The 13408-nt window shown below is 44.7% G+C and overlaps 6 protein-coding genes across 6 annotated transcripts; 4 read left to right on the forward strand and 2 right to left on the reverse strand.

The window, feature by feature from the left end:
* Positions 1 to 256: 256 nt before the first annotated feature.
* On the forward strand, positions 257 to 668 carry PHALS_03053 (kelch repeat protein; the record flags this gene model as incomplete). Its single annotated transcript, XM_024721557.1, has 2 exons — positions 257 to 550; positions 603 to 668. 2 exons carry the CDS (start codon positions 257 to 259, stop codon positions 666 to 668), a joined length of 360 nt encoding a protein of 119 aa, XP_024572874.1.
* Positions 669 to 3595: 2927 nt separating this feature from the next.
* Positions 3596 to 4158, forward strand: PHALS_03054 (Uncharacterized conserved protein; the record flags this gene model as incomplete). Its single annotated transcript, XM_024721568.1, has 2 exons — positions 3596 to 3608; positions 3644 to 4158. The coding sequence occupies 2 exons, from the start codon at positions 3596 to 3598 to the stop codon at positions 4156 to 4158; spliced, it is 528 nt and encodes a 175-aa protein (XP_024572875.1).
* Positions 4159 to 5149: 991 nt separating this feature from the next.
* Positions 5150 to 7410, forward strand: PHALS_03055 (peroxisomal acyl-coenzyme a; the record flags this gene model as incomplete). Its single annotated transcript, XM_024721579.1, has 8 exons — positions 5150 to 5435; positions 5502 to 6200; positions 6268 to 6416; positions 6479 to 6512; positions 6577 to 6650; positions 6715 to 6854; positions 6941 to 6957; positions 7022 to 7410. The coding sequence occupies 8 exons, from the start codon at positions 5150 to 5152 to the stop codon at positions 7408 to 7410; spliced, it is 1788 nt and encodes a 595-aa protein (XP_024572876.1).
* A 389-nt stretch (positions 7411 to 7799) lies between these two features.
* On the reverse strand, positions 7800 to 9518 carry PHALS_03056 (cmgc cdkl protein kinase; the record flags this gene model as incomplete). Its single annotated transcript, XM_024721590.1, has 1 exon — positions 7800 to 9518. One exon carries the CDS (start codon positions 9516 to 9518, stop codon positions 7800 to 7802), a length of 1719 nt encoding a protein of 572 aa, XP_024572877.1.
* A 209-nt stretch (positions 9519 to 9727) lies between these two features.
* PHALS_03057 (uncharacterized protein) lies at positions 9728 to 12323 on the reverse strand (the record flags this gene model as incomplete). Its single annotated transcript, XM_024721601.1, has 4 exons — positions 9728 to 10732; positions 10798 to 10823; positions 10910 to 10973; positions 11040 to 12323. The coding sequence occupies 4 exons, from the start codon at positions 12321 to 12323 to the stop codon at positions 9728 to 9730; spliced, it is 2379 nt and encodes a 792-aa protein (XP_024572878.1).
* A 90-nt stretch (positions 12324 to 12413) lies between these two features.
* Positions 12414 to 12819, forward strand: PHALS_03058 (Conserved alpha-helical protein; the record flags this gene model as incomplete). Its single annotated transcript, XM_024721612.1, has 2 exons — positions 12414 to 12623; positions 12691 to 12819. The coding sequence occupies 2 exons, from the start codon at positions 12414 to 12416 to the stop codon at positions 12817 to 12819; spliced, it is 339 nt and encodes a 112-aa protein (XP_024572879.1).
* Between the last annotated feature and the right edge of the window lie 589 nt (positions 12820 to 13408).

The following is a 13408-nucleotide window of genomic DNA, read 5'->3' on the forward strand; positions in this document are numbered from 1 at the left end:
ATAATTATCAAGAGCTAGACGTGCAGAATAATGTAGTGGAATTGATAGAGCCCTTAGTCTGGCGTTACACATATAGAACAGTACACGAATTTGTTGTGGAGAAATCAGTTAGAGATGTGCCTCTAATTATAAACTCAAGTTATAATTTAACGACAAGCTTGGTCATTCATTCTAGTGCATTTTGTCGAGCTCATTCAGGACTGCTCCCTAACGAACGTTCTTGCAGATTCTCGAAATCCAAATTTGACTGAAAATCATGTCAGAAGTGGTAAGTCCAGCCATTTCAGGACAATGGACACAATTCTGGAGCACATCGTATGGATCGGCTTCTGTGCAGCCCATGAGACGTTCTGCTCATAGTACCATCGTCTTTGAAGATAATTTGTATGTTTTTGGAGGTATTAGTACCAATGCAGCTAATGAAGATATCGAACATAACGATACGTGGGTGTTCGACCTTGTCAATAGACAATGGGCCGAGGTTCTAGTTGGAGAAAATCGACCTACGAGTCGTTTTCACCATGCTGGACTTTTGCATACAAACTCTGCTGTGAGCGAATTCATCATATTTGGAGGACTTTCACTTTTGGTTGCGGAGACAGATGATGCCACGATTAGGAGTAGCGTTCCAGCAGTGCAGTATAATGATGTCTGGCGGTTGCGATTGACGGAAGACACCCCAAAATGGATTATGGATCCAAGCAAACTTCGCCCTTCTCTTCTTCCCATGCTGGAAAAGGATTATCGCTGTCGACATCCTCCGAATCCTCGACGAGGGGTTTCTTCGCCCTCGGCGGGTGGTGTGCGGTACCCGGTTGCCGAGGGCATGAAATGCGGTTCCCTTGAGGCCGCGGACGTACTGACTGGAGTTGCATCGCGTGCAGAAGACGGAGAAGGGCTCTGCCCGCGGAGCTCTCGGAACCAGCGAGGTGGGGTCATAGACACATGGCTCTTTGAGCCGAGAATGCGTGAAGAAGGACCTGGGGACTTAAACACGCGAGCTTTGTACGAGAGGACAGTTAAATGTTTATTGTGGGTATTCACAGTTTGATGGGGGAGATTGTAACGGGGTTACATGTACCCTGCTATGAAAGGGTGAGTCATACAAGATGGTGCGATCATACAAAGGTGTGGATTACACCGTAACAAGAAGCCACTACGTGGCGGGACTGCCAGTAGTCATGCATATTAATTATGTCTTATTATTTAATTCGGAGAATCTAAGGTCATGGACATTGGCGAGTTTGCCACAAACAAGTTTAAATTTTGAGCTGAAGAGTATATTTGCTTTGGGTAAAAGGTTGTGGGAGCTCTTGAAGTTTGCGGATTGCGATCTGCTACACTCATACCGGCTCTAGTATAGAACATAAGGCCATAGCTTAGCACCCTCTCAGCAAAGAGTTATGGCAGTCCCCATGAACGGAAAGTATTTGTGCAAGCTGCACTTGTTCGGACATCCTGGTAAGCCATACCGATTCCGAAAGAAAATTAACAACCATCTCGGCTATCGAGGATTTCGACTGCTGGGTAGTCTGCACTTTCCTTTTGTAATGACTGATGGACAAGGATATAGTTTGCGCAGAACGCCTGATTTGGCGGTGCAAATATTCGCGACATCTGTTGCCGAGCCTGTCCATGATAGAGGTACCTTATTTAAATAGGTACTGTCCATCAGCTGTTTACGCGCGACCATTGAGCCTGGTGATCGGTAGCGCAATGTGCTGAAGCTAGTGCTGAGCAGGACTACATCTGTAGTCATCTTAACTTTACGTCTCTAAATTCCTTTCCCTTCTATGCCTCAAGTGATCAACGCTTCACGAAAGCAGCTTTTGTCTATAGAACTTTAAGGCGGTCAGTTGCGCTTCCACCGACATCTGATTAAGACGTTTGTAGCATCAGGCGCACGTTTATCATTTCTGCTCCCCTCTCAGGCCCAATCAAATCCCGAGGTTTGTTAAGTGTGTCTTGTTGTTTCGAGTGCAGATCGTAAACATACCGGATTCGATTCTTACACAGGATACATAGTTATTTACTCTCGGTCATGAGACTGTCGATGAGTGCAATCAAGTGCACAGAGCTTGTCTTTATTCTTATGACTGTGTTAAGCCAACACACGAAGGATTGCTCACTGGCCGCCTTGATCTCAAATTGAGCGCCTCTTAAGTACGTATTACTTTACACAACTTGCTTAAACTAATACAGTCTGACTTATGATTTGATTCTCGATTACTATGGATACATATAATTCGCATACCGCAGTTAGCAGCTAACACTTCCCGCTGACCTACTCTTAACGTGACACCGCCATTATCATACATGCGTAAAATCAATCATAAGACTTCCTCATGATACTTCAATGTTTGATTCCTGCGCTTTCCCTAAACTCCTAGAGATTTAAGCTACCGGAAACCATACACCAGGCTTAACGTTCTCTAGCGCGGGATGCTGGTAGCTATTCAACTTATTTTGGGACCGGGTTCCGTACCTCATTACACTATGGGGCATTTACGGGCAGTAGGAAGTCCTCCCACCCAACTATCGCACACACCCAATATGGTGCAGGCTGGCAGGGCGGTCACGCCACAGGGGTGTGACTGCTCGTCCACGTTAGTGACCTATTTCCGGCGCCCTTGATCCGGTTCTTATGGGTATCGAGCCAGGAACCTCCCGGTCCCAGGCCAAGCTACAAACCACTTGAGCCATAGATCGGTTATTTTCTTAATTTACCGTATCGTTGGTTTACGTACGTTGGTTTACGTACGCAAATAGCAGTATTTCAGTTGCATGAGTTTAAAAAGCTTGATTCCTGAAATGGGAGCAGAGAAGGGGATGAGGGGGTGTTAATGTTGAAAATCCTTGCTGTACAGTTTCGATTTGGATAAGTACGATCGCTTAAAATTTGCGGGTATTCCTGTTTCAGAAATGGGTCCACGATCACGTCGCCATCGGAGTTTGTCTTCTCAACGCAGCCGCAGCCGTAGCAGGAAACGTAGTCGTAGCCAACACCGTAGCCACAATGTAAAAATTGAATCAAGCAATCGGAGCAGCCTTAGAAATGGACAGCGACCCCCATCGCGGTCCCAATCGCTGCACCGTGGTCGTCCGAGATCGCCTAGTTTAAACAGATCCAGGCAGTCTAAGAAATTTTATGATTGTGTCAGTGGTCCCGGTGACACAATCAAAGAAAGAAGGAGATACCGATCCAGCGATCAGACCGACGACTTTTTTGAGCAGAGAAAGAAAAAGCGAGAGGATATTCATTTTAGTATATGGGCAAGTATTCCTAGCCCCCCGCCAATGAAAACAAAATCAAAAAAAGGATTGATAGAAGCTCTGACGCCGTCTCCATCCCATTCTAAATCTCGGTCATTTTCTAGGTCGCCATCTGGGTCGTGGTCTGAATCAAGCTCGTCTATTTCTGAAAGCGAGGAATTGCGACATAGCAGAAGCAAGAGGTCTAAATCAAAAGTCTTACCCCGTGGTAAAAGGAAAAAAAATATCAAGAAGAGCAAAAAAAACAAGAAGCACAAGAAAGAGAGAAGGTGTGGACGCAAAGACCATCGGCGTTCCGACGACAGCTACAGCTGCAACGACAATGAGTCCGACCAGTCGGCGGCTTCAGAGCTGACGAAAGAGAATATAGCTGACGAGGAAAATCGAGACCTCAATGATGAGAAGGAAGCGGACCGGTTTAAAGTGGCGGTCCAAGGGTCGCGAAAGGACAATGAGGACGACAATGAGATAGGACCAAAGCCTTTGGTAGCCGCAGGAGACGAGACTATTTCTCTTTCGGCACATTATGGCAAAGCTTTGCTACCCGGTGAAGGCGCAGCTATTGCTCAGTTTGTGCAGAAGAACATGCGCATCCCGCGTCGCGGAGAAGTTGGCTGGAACGGTGAGGAAATCGAAAATTTGGAAAATTTAGGCTACGTAATGAGCGGAAGTCGTCATAAGCGCATGAATGCGGTTCGAATCCGGAAGGAAAATCAAGTCTACACAGCAGAAGAAAAGCGAGCCCTTGCGCTTATTAATTTTGAGGAGAAGCAGCAGCGCGAAAATGCAATTATGAATGATTTTAAGGAGATGCTTACCGCGCGGCTTACAAAAAAGCACGGTTCTCGCCTTGTAGAAGACATGGAATCATCAGCGAAAGACTGAAGAGCTTAATTAGGTGTGAAGTGGTACGAACAATCGAGCAATATGGAAAGTATCACGTCAGCGATAATACTGTATATGGATAGACAAGTAATAGTTTGCTTGAATATTAATTACAATGATTAGGTGCATGTTCGATTGTTCTCAACCAGAAAAGTGATGGAGCGATACAATTGACAGCCGATTTTTCATGACGCGCCGTATGTAGTATGGTGTTATCAATGTCTCTGAATACGTCATGTACACTTGGGTCTTAATCTATCTAGAATTGTAACAACAATTGAAGTGCTCAACCTATTCAAACACGTCGGCTCCAACAAGGCTGTGGGACTCAGATGTAATATATATTCTGAATCAATTTGACAGACAAGTATAACTCGCAATAGAACCTTCATCGTGTGTCTGTGTAATTAAAGTTACTCAGTGCAATTGAACAAGTTTCTCTTCGAGGAGTTATTCACGTCCGTACCATCCAGCATTCCGTCTCATAAACTTTTGCTGGATTTTGCTGATCAGCAAAACGACATCACTCATACCGCTGACAGTTTCAAAAAGCATCAATCAATTTGATAATTCTGAGTTACTAAGAAGACTCAAAGCACGTCGACCAATGTGAATTGGTCATCACAATACGCAAGCTGTTTGGAGTTTGAAAGTCGCTGAATCATTCGGCATAGCTATGCCGAAAGCGGTTCATAAATTTGCTCTGGTAAAACTAACCAACTTTATCTAATTAGCCACATTTTTCATCGGTCGCTACACCATTGAAACGCTGCCGATTAAATAGACTATAACTTGTCGCGATGTTAGTATCGTCATCATTAGTTCCGACGGCAGTCATTTGCATCTCTTCAATTGTACAATCCATTGCTTGTAACTCAGTATCGGTTAAACCACTAGATACCATAAATGGCGTGCAGTATTACAAGAATGGATTTTGCTATTCTTTGCTGATATTTCTCATTTCGGAACTACTGTTTGGAGCCGATCAACTATGCTGTCGCCGCTTGATATCGAGCGGCGTAAGAGTCAGATTTCATCAAGAGAGCTGGCTTACTTTCTGCACCAGAGCAAAAGCAATGTGGAGAAACTTGAACGGCTGGAGAAGTTACTTGTCCAAGACCCCTTACTCAATCACGAAAAAATGTACTACATGACACGTGGGGAACAGTACAAACGCGCTACACAGATGGCTCGACAAGCTGTATTAATTGCTCACCGCAACAACCTTGATGATCAAGACACGGCGCTGCTTCATTTGGTGCTGCAGGGCTTCACGGGTTGTCCATCATCGACTGCTTTGCACACTGGAATGTTTCTGAATAATTTGGGGCTGCTATTCACAGATGAGCAACAATCACGCTGGATGGAAATGGCTAAGCAGTGGCGCATGGTCGGCTGCTATGTCCAGACAGAGCTGGGCCACGGCTCCAATGTGCGTGGCCTTGAGACGACGGCGTCGTACATTCCCGCTGATGACGAGTTTGAGATCCACTCACCAACGGTTACTTCCATGAAGTGGTGGCCTGGCGCATTGGCTCGCACTGCCAACTTTGGAGTGGTCTATGCTAGGCTACTTCTCGGCGGCAAGGACTATGGCGTTCACAACTTCATGGTGCAGCTGCGTGATCTGGAAACGCACGACGTGATGCCCGGCGTGACGCTAGGTGACATTGGTCCGAAGATCGGGTTTAACAACGTGGATAATGGATATTGTGCATTCAACCGCGTCCGCATCCCGCGTTCGAACATGGGTATGCGGTTTGCGACGGTGACATCGGAGGGCAAGTACACCAAGAACGTGGGTATTCCCAAAGAAGTGATTTACTTTACGATGCTTCAAACGCGTATGGTGTACGTCCGCTCAAGTGGATTAGCATTAGCGAAAGCCTGCACTATTTCCATACGCTACTCTGGAGTGCGCCGACAAGGTTACGATGCCCGAAACCCAGAATCCACCGAAGAGGTCTGCGTATTGGATTACCAAACGCAACAGTATCGGTTGTTTCCACTGCTAGCAGCTGCATATGCCATCATACTATCAGGTAAGCTGCGTCTTTTCTACTTTGTGATCATTTATCGCATCGGGTCAAAAGAGCTTTACGTGTATAGGAAATCACGTTGACACAATTGCGTCGCAATTGGCAGATCAAGTAAAAAACGGCGACTTGAGTATGCTAGTTGAAGGTCATACAATAAGTTGCGGTCTTAAGGTGGTAGCGTCGGAAATGGCTAGCAATGGTATCGAGACATGCCGCAGGGTATGTACATTTTTTGCAAGTGTCACTTATACATTTAATATCATATTGCTTTGCGCTACAAGGCTTGCGGTGGACACGGATACCTCCTCTCAAGCGGTATGCTGGCACCAGCAAATGGTTCTAGAAGGGCATTTATTCATGTTTGGTGTAACTCTTTCAGGTCTACCCGTTCTTTTAGGCGACGTCGTTCAGATGGTGACTGCTGAGGGCGAAAACTTTGTTCTCTGTCAGCAGGTCTACAAGTTAGAATAACATAGCAATCTTTGTAGCGTTTACTCATTGATATTATGCTATGCAGACGGCGCGTGCGCTCTTAAAAATTCATGGTCAATATCAATCAGGCGGGCAACTTCCCACGGCAATGCAATTTATTGCACAGATTGATACACTCTGTCGATCTCAGCCCCGCAGCAAAGATCAGTGGCTTGAGCTCGATACGTACGTCGAGACTTTCCAGCAGCGCTTTCTGTATCTTTTACGTAGCCTTACCATCAAGGCATCGATGGATTCATCTATCGCTGCAGTGTTGCAGAACAATTCGGTACAGTGCGTCGAGTTGTCTAACGCGTATACCTACCTCATATTGGTTAACAATTTTGTGGAAGCTGTTCGCGCTGCACCGTCCGAGATTCGGCTGGTTTTACAGCTACTTTGCAAGTTGTTTGCTCTTACGCAATTGGATGCCACTGCCTCGCAATTTATTGAGTCTGGTTGTATCTTTTCCAGCGACATGACAACTATTCGCGCCAGTATGGTGGAGCTTCTTGATCTTATCCGCCCGCACGCCGTGACGCTTGTGGATGGGTTTAATTTCTCGGACCACGCGTTAAATTCTACGCTTGGGCGCTATGACGGCAACGTATATGAGGCTTTGTACAAGTCTGCTCAACACGATCCTTTTAATCCCTCTTCAGATAAGGTTGCCTTGCATGAGTTGTTACGACCGATCCGCGAAGAAATTGCTTGTAGATCTACAGTCAAATCACGTTTGTAGGCGGTGACACCAATTTGCGTCGAGAATGTGGAGCATATGTGCTGTATTTTGAAGTGCGCAACAAACAACTCGAAGTGATTGTCAATAAATTCTGTTTGAATCGACTTCGCACGAATACCACATTTGATAGATAGTGAGCCAAATAATCGATCAGGCTTCAATGCTGTCGTATTCGGCATCTTACCTAATAGGCGATTGGCAAGTATCTTTTAAACTTTGGTGCGGAGGACCCGTACATTGCATGAGCATACATAATTTTTAAGATGCCTTAGGTTGACTTGGAAATTCACACTAGAAATGTTATTGTTGATCAGATAGAAAACGTTGCATTGACACCACTAAGTGCCCAGCTTGGAAATGAAGTACACAATAAGTTTGCAACAGTTACTTTAATTAAAATCCAGCAAATCTTCTATTGTGTCACGAGCCTTCTTAGTCGGTCTCTTTAAATAGTTAGATTGTGGATACATCAGGTTGTTAAAGACACTGATGAGTCCACTTTCTTCCAGAGCTTTTTCACAAGGAGTAGACACCACATTAGAGCTTGAAGAATCTTTCAGGTCGTCGGAGGCACTTCCCAAGTGGGGTAAGTAGCGCGGCAACGTTTGATAGGAGAGCAATACCTGCTGAGATACTGGCTGAACCATCGCAATGCCGACTCCTGCAAAGACTCCCGTGTTTGTCGATGTTACATAATCTCTTCCGTGCAGACTCTTCGTTTTACTAATTCCACAACTTGCAGGCTTTGGGAGATATTTGCTAGGTCTCTTGCGGTGTTTGCGGCGCCCACTATTTAGACTCACATCTCCATATTCGTCATCTTTTGGAGCGGTACATTCATATTGTTGTCTCGATACTGCAAGTGAGACACCAGATACATCTTCTACTGAGTCCGTTATCTTTCGCAACGTGGTGCTATTTGTTAAGTGGCCGCTGGCCCCCTTTTCATCTTTTTGTCGGCGCTTGCTCCCTGACCGCCTTTTCTCTTTTGCAAGCGACGAATTTTTTTCTTCCCCCTTTACAGTACCGTGATTCAATGTTCGGTACTTGCTTCGAGCACTTCCATACGAACTAGATTGCCGACGAGTTGCGTGGTCATCCTCTGCTGATGTAAAATCTTCCAATTGCTGTTTTTCGCTCAGATTAAGAAGTTTCACAGGCTTATTTTCTGCACCTATTACCACTGTATTTGAAGAGTTAGTAGCATCTATGGATTTGGACAGCGAAAGTCCTTCAAAATACGGGTGATTGAGGCACTCCTCACTTGTCAATCGATCTTCAGGGCAAAGCTGAATCACCCCCTCAAGAAAATTGGCGGCATTCTTTGACAAGCGGCCGCTATATCGTAAATACAAAGTCTGAGTTGCTTTGACTTCAGGAATTTTTAGACCAGAAAAGCGAGGATTTGTCGCAAAAAGTTCCATGTGATGTTTCTGTAGTGGACCAAGCATCTTTTGTATCAAGTAAAGCTGATCGATTTCACTCTCCCCAGGAAACATCGGTTGACCCTCGATGAGTTCACCCATGATGCATCCAATAGCCCATATATCCACAGCGGTAGAGTACCTAGTATCCCCCAACAGTAGCTCTGGAGCTCGATACCATCGTGTCGCGACGTACTCGGTCAAGACACCGTTACCAGGAAGTATTCGTGCGAAGCCAAAATCGCACAAACGTAGAGAGTGCTCGCTATCAGATGTATTGACAAGCAAATTTTCTGGCTTGATGTCTCGATGTACGACACGATTTTTGTGGCAGTAATGGATTGCACAACAGAGTTGAAAAATATATGAGCGTACAAGGTAGCTATCAGTGCCATTGGGCTTGTCTTCTAGTACTTCCAGCAAATTCTTCTCAACATACTCAAACACAAGGTACAGCCGACCCTTTCGACGAAACGCTTCCTTCAACGCAACTATATTTTTGTGCTTTAGAAAACGCAGCATCTTTAGTTCACGCAGTGTTGTCTTGCGCACCACAAGGTCATCATTCTCGTTTTCTTTAAACTTCTTGATCGCCACCGTCTCATTAGTCTCTTTATTCCGACATTTGAGCACAACACCATAAGCACCTTCTCCAACCACACCAAGCACTTCATATTTGTTCATCACTTCACGAATCTAGGCAAGCATTTCCAGTTGCAGTATCTTTTTTCGACCAGTACACTATATATCATTATATTACGAGGCGACGGCATGGTCCGTTTCAGACTAACCCGATTTAGATCAATTAAGCTGAATCCGATTAAATGCTAACGAAAAACTATGAACAGCTCCATGAACAAACAGCAATTTTACATAACGTTCGTATTTTTGTCTTAATTCGAAACAGTCTTCTGCCTTTTTGACTTTTTTTGCCATGACCCCGTACCTTGACGCTTCGCGTCTCGCCGAGCAGTCGTACACCCTGGCGTAATCACGTTCAAGAAACTATCCATCGACTCCTTCCAATTCTGAAGATCACATGCGTTAAAGTGCTCCCAAACGTGCCTAAACATACTACCGTAAGCATCGTCTGGATCCTGTGGGGGTCGAGGCCTAGGGTTCGGCGGAGGTCCAGGAGCCTTCAGCGGGTCCACAAGGATTCCTTTACTCCTTCGCTCCTGGCGCTCGATGACGTTTTCGAGCTGGAAGATCGTCGAATTCGCTCTGATCTTACTGTCTAACCCACCAACAGACGTTTTGATGTGATGTCCATCTTCTAGCATTGCTGCAAACTGCAGGTCGTAACTAGGATTTCCAGTCATAGAATTTGCTTTGACCGAAAGACGAATCTGACGAGTTGGATGCGTTGAGTTTGCTGTAGTAATCTGGTGAACAAGAGCTGCCGTTTCGCTTGACAGATTTTCGGTAAGTCCTGCTACGTCAGCTTCTGTCGTGCCGGTTAATACGAAAGATGGTATATCGATGGCACTTCGAATCCATTGGGACAACTTTTTGTCTTCTATCTTATTTAAGCGGTTTGGCTGCGTAGATACAAACTCATGTTGAATCAAAGCTGCTAACTTGTTTTTAAGCATTTCTTCTTTTTCCACAAGCGATGTAAATCTGTTAGTTGGATCAGAAGGTACGAAGGGATGTTGTTGCTCAAAAAGGCACCAATTTAAACCCATTATACATTCTCTTGTGAATGCCTGAGCACTTGCTTCCGTTAAAGGACACAACGCTCGTTGATGAATAGCAGTGTCTTTGATAAGCTGTGTCATATACTCTTCTATAACGATACTGGCCGCAACAGCAGCCGTGTCGTCAAACGTGCCTATGAGTTCCCCAATGTTCACTGATTTAACGCTTGCCACGTACACCAAATAGTCCACTAATTCCTATCGTACGTAAACAGATAAGCGCTACATTCTATCAAGTCTTTGCTTTCATTGTGCGCACGTACATCAGGTGGCATTGTATCGTTTCGATCTGCACACACCCAAATCATGTCAAACAATTTTTACTTAACATCCACCATTGGCTCAGCATCAAAAATTCGATCAAAGTAAACTTACCTAACTCAAATGCTATGTTCTCTAATCCCCGGCAAATTTCACCTTGCATCGCATCGCTGTTTAGCTACAATATGTAATTTGATTATACAAGTGATTGATGAAATCAATCTATTAGACATATAAAACTTACAGCAGCGTTTCCATTACGGCTAATTCGTCCATTTCGCGGCTCGATACTCTCCAGCAACGAGCAACCTTCCGAACGAAACAATGGATGATACGATGCTGGACAGTATTCAGTATCCAACAGCCGTCTAGTCATTGTCCGCGGAATGACACTTGAAGTGCTGGGTTGGAACACTTCAGAGCATGGTCCATCATCCACCCCATCGTCATAATCGCTTTCCAGTCCTTCGTCACCGAGAAGATTAATGACTTTCTTATCTCGATATAAGTTATCACTCGATGGAAATCCTATGGCTCTTTTCATTCGGCGTACACGCTCAATTTGTCTCACTACGTCCGCTTGCTTTTTCCGTGTAGCATCAGCTCCTCCATGTCGATGAGCAAGCAAAAAGCAACTGCAAACATTGTCCTCTTCTTTTGTCGTTAATTCGCTAACAGAATCTGGGCGCCTTTTTTGCCACAAAAGTCGCTGATGTAAGACACAGCGACAATGACTGATACCATGTGGCTGCCGGCAGCCATGACAGAGCTTGCAACGTGCGGTAGGATCCATTAGTGAGCAATTACATGCTCGGGACTCCTGACATACAGCACGACGTAGACGGCCAGTCAATCCGCAGACACAGTGCAACTCCATGCATTTATGGCAAGATGCGCACGCCTCGGAGCTAGAGCATCTGCAAAAAGGATGTGCTTGTGGATCTGGCTGACGGCCAATGGGCAAACTTAGTTGCGAAGTGGTCTCTTCTAATTCTATGCTATTTTTTCTGATGTATTTGGCTAAATAGGCCATGCGCTCTTCACCCGGTTTCTTCGCAAGAAATTCCTCTCGATTCATACCCTTGGGCCAGGTAAAGTTTTGTGGTATAGACCATTTTGGCTTCATATTTCTTGTCTTTTTCATATCTACTGCAGCATTATTTGCATTTGTCCTCATGTACTGCTTTTCCGGCACTCTTCTACGGTCCTTGGGTCCACCATAGACTTCATCAACGTTTTTTTGGTCGCTGATATGCTCAAGGCAAGGAGCAGTTGTTGTTGCGGTGGTGGTGGTTGGAATCTGAAGTCCATATTTACTGGCAAAGCTCATTAAATAAGCCTTGCGCTCTTTGCCTCGCTTCAACGCAATGTATTCTTTGTAATTAAATTCCTTCGGCCAGGCTGTGTGGCTTTTTGATTGCGCTAAGACATCAGATGAAGCAAATTCCGCATTATTTGGAGCTGCATTCGCAATGTGTAGTGCCTCCTTTTCCTTCTCCTCTTCCTCCTCTGGCACATCTGTCACCATTCGTAAACTAAAGCTTTGGCGTTAAAAATGTTACAGAAATTAAAAGCTAGAAATTTGAGACACCTAATAAGCTGAAGAAAAACACAGCACATGGAGAACGTGAAGCGAGGTAAGCTGAAGCTTAAAAGAGGGGGGAAAATCAAATTGGCATCCAAACGCAAGCAGAAAAAGCAAAGGGAAAAGGATTTAAAGCGATGCGATGTAGAAAAACATACTATCGAGCTGCAAACAAGAGCTGGCGTGGAAGTGGATGACATGACTCCGGCTCAACGTCGACACGCCGAACACAAAAAGAAGAGGGTGTGCAATGTGAAATTTGGTAACATTTGTCTAACAGTGCTAATCGAATTTTGTGTGTCAATCGAAGGAACAAGAGGAGATTGAAAAGATGGCGTCGAAGACGTACAGAGAGCGCATTGAAGAGCTTAATCAGCACCTCGGAAGTCTCACAGAACACCACGACGTGCCCCGAGTCTCGGCTGCTGGCAATGGCTAATGTGCTTTGGTGGAGCACCAAGAAGAGCTTTGTGCTACAATTTAAGCGAATGGCTTCACAGGGCATAATATTACCTTGATATACTTGAACCTTAACAGCTCATCAACTTGATATCGCTCTGTTAAGTAACAGAAATCTTGTAAACACATTTGCCAGTGTCATGGTCTTCTCTGATGTAATAGACTAGATAAAGTGCTCATTCTGTGACGGAAATTTGAAGACTTATTCGAGGTCCGTCACCTGTTACACAATACTTTTCAAGACTTCATCATGATTATGGAGTGGCGTACGTTGGTCGGTGAAATTAATTGTAACGGAGTTACACGTTCCCTGGTAACAAGAGTGTGTGTCACACGAGATGTACATAGTGTGACTACACCCAAACAAGAATACGGTATGTGGCTAGGTAGCCAGTAGTTATGCATGTATTTAGACTTTACTATATTATTTAGAAAAATCTAAACATTTAAAATTAGGCGGTTTTGCAGATTTAAATAAGAGAGAATAAAAAAAATGCCCCAACTTTTGCCTTATATAAAAAAAATATCCCAACTTTTCAAAAAATAAAAAAAATACCCCAGCACGTAAA

This window comes from Plasmopara halstedii (genome assembly GCF_900000015.1).
Source record: "Plasmopara halstedii genome assembly, contig: Scaffold_208, whole genome shotgun sequence".
Taxonomy (NCBI): domain Eukaryota; phylum Oomycota; class Peronosporomycetes; order Peronosporales; family Peronosporaceae; genus Plasmopara; species Plasmopara halstedii.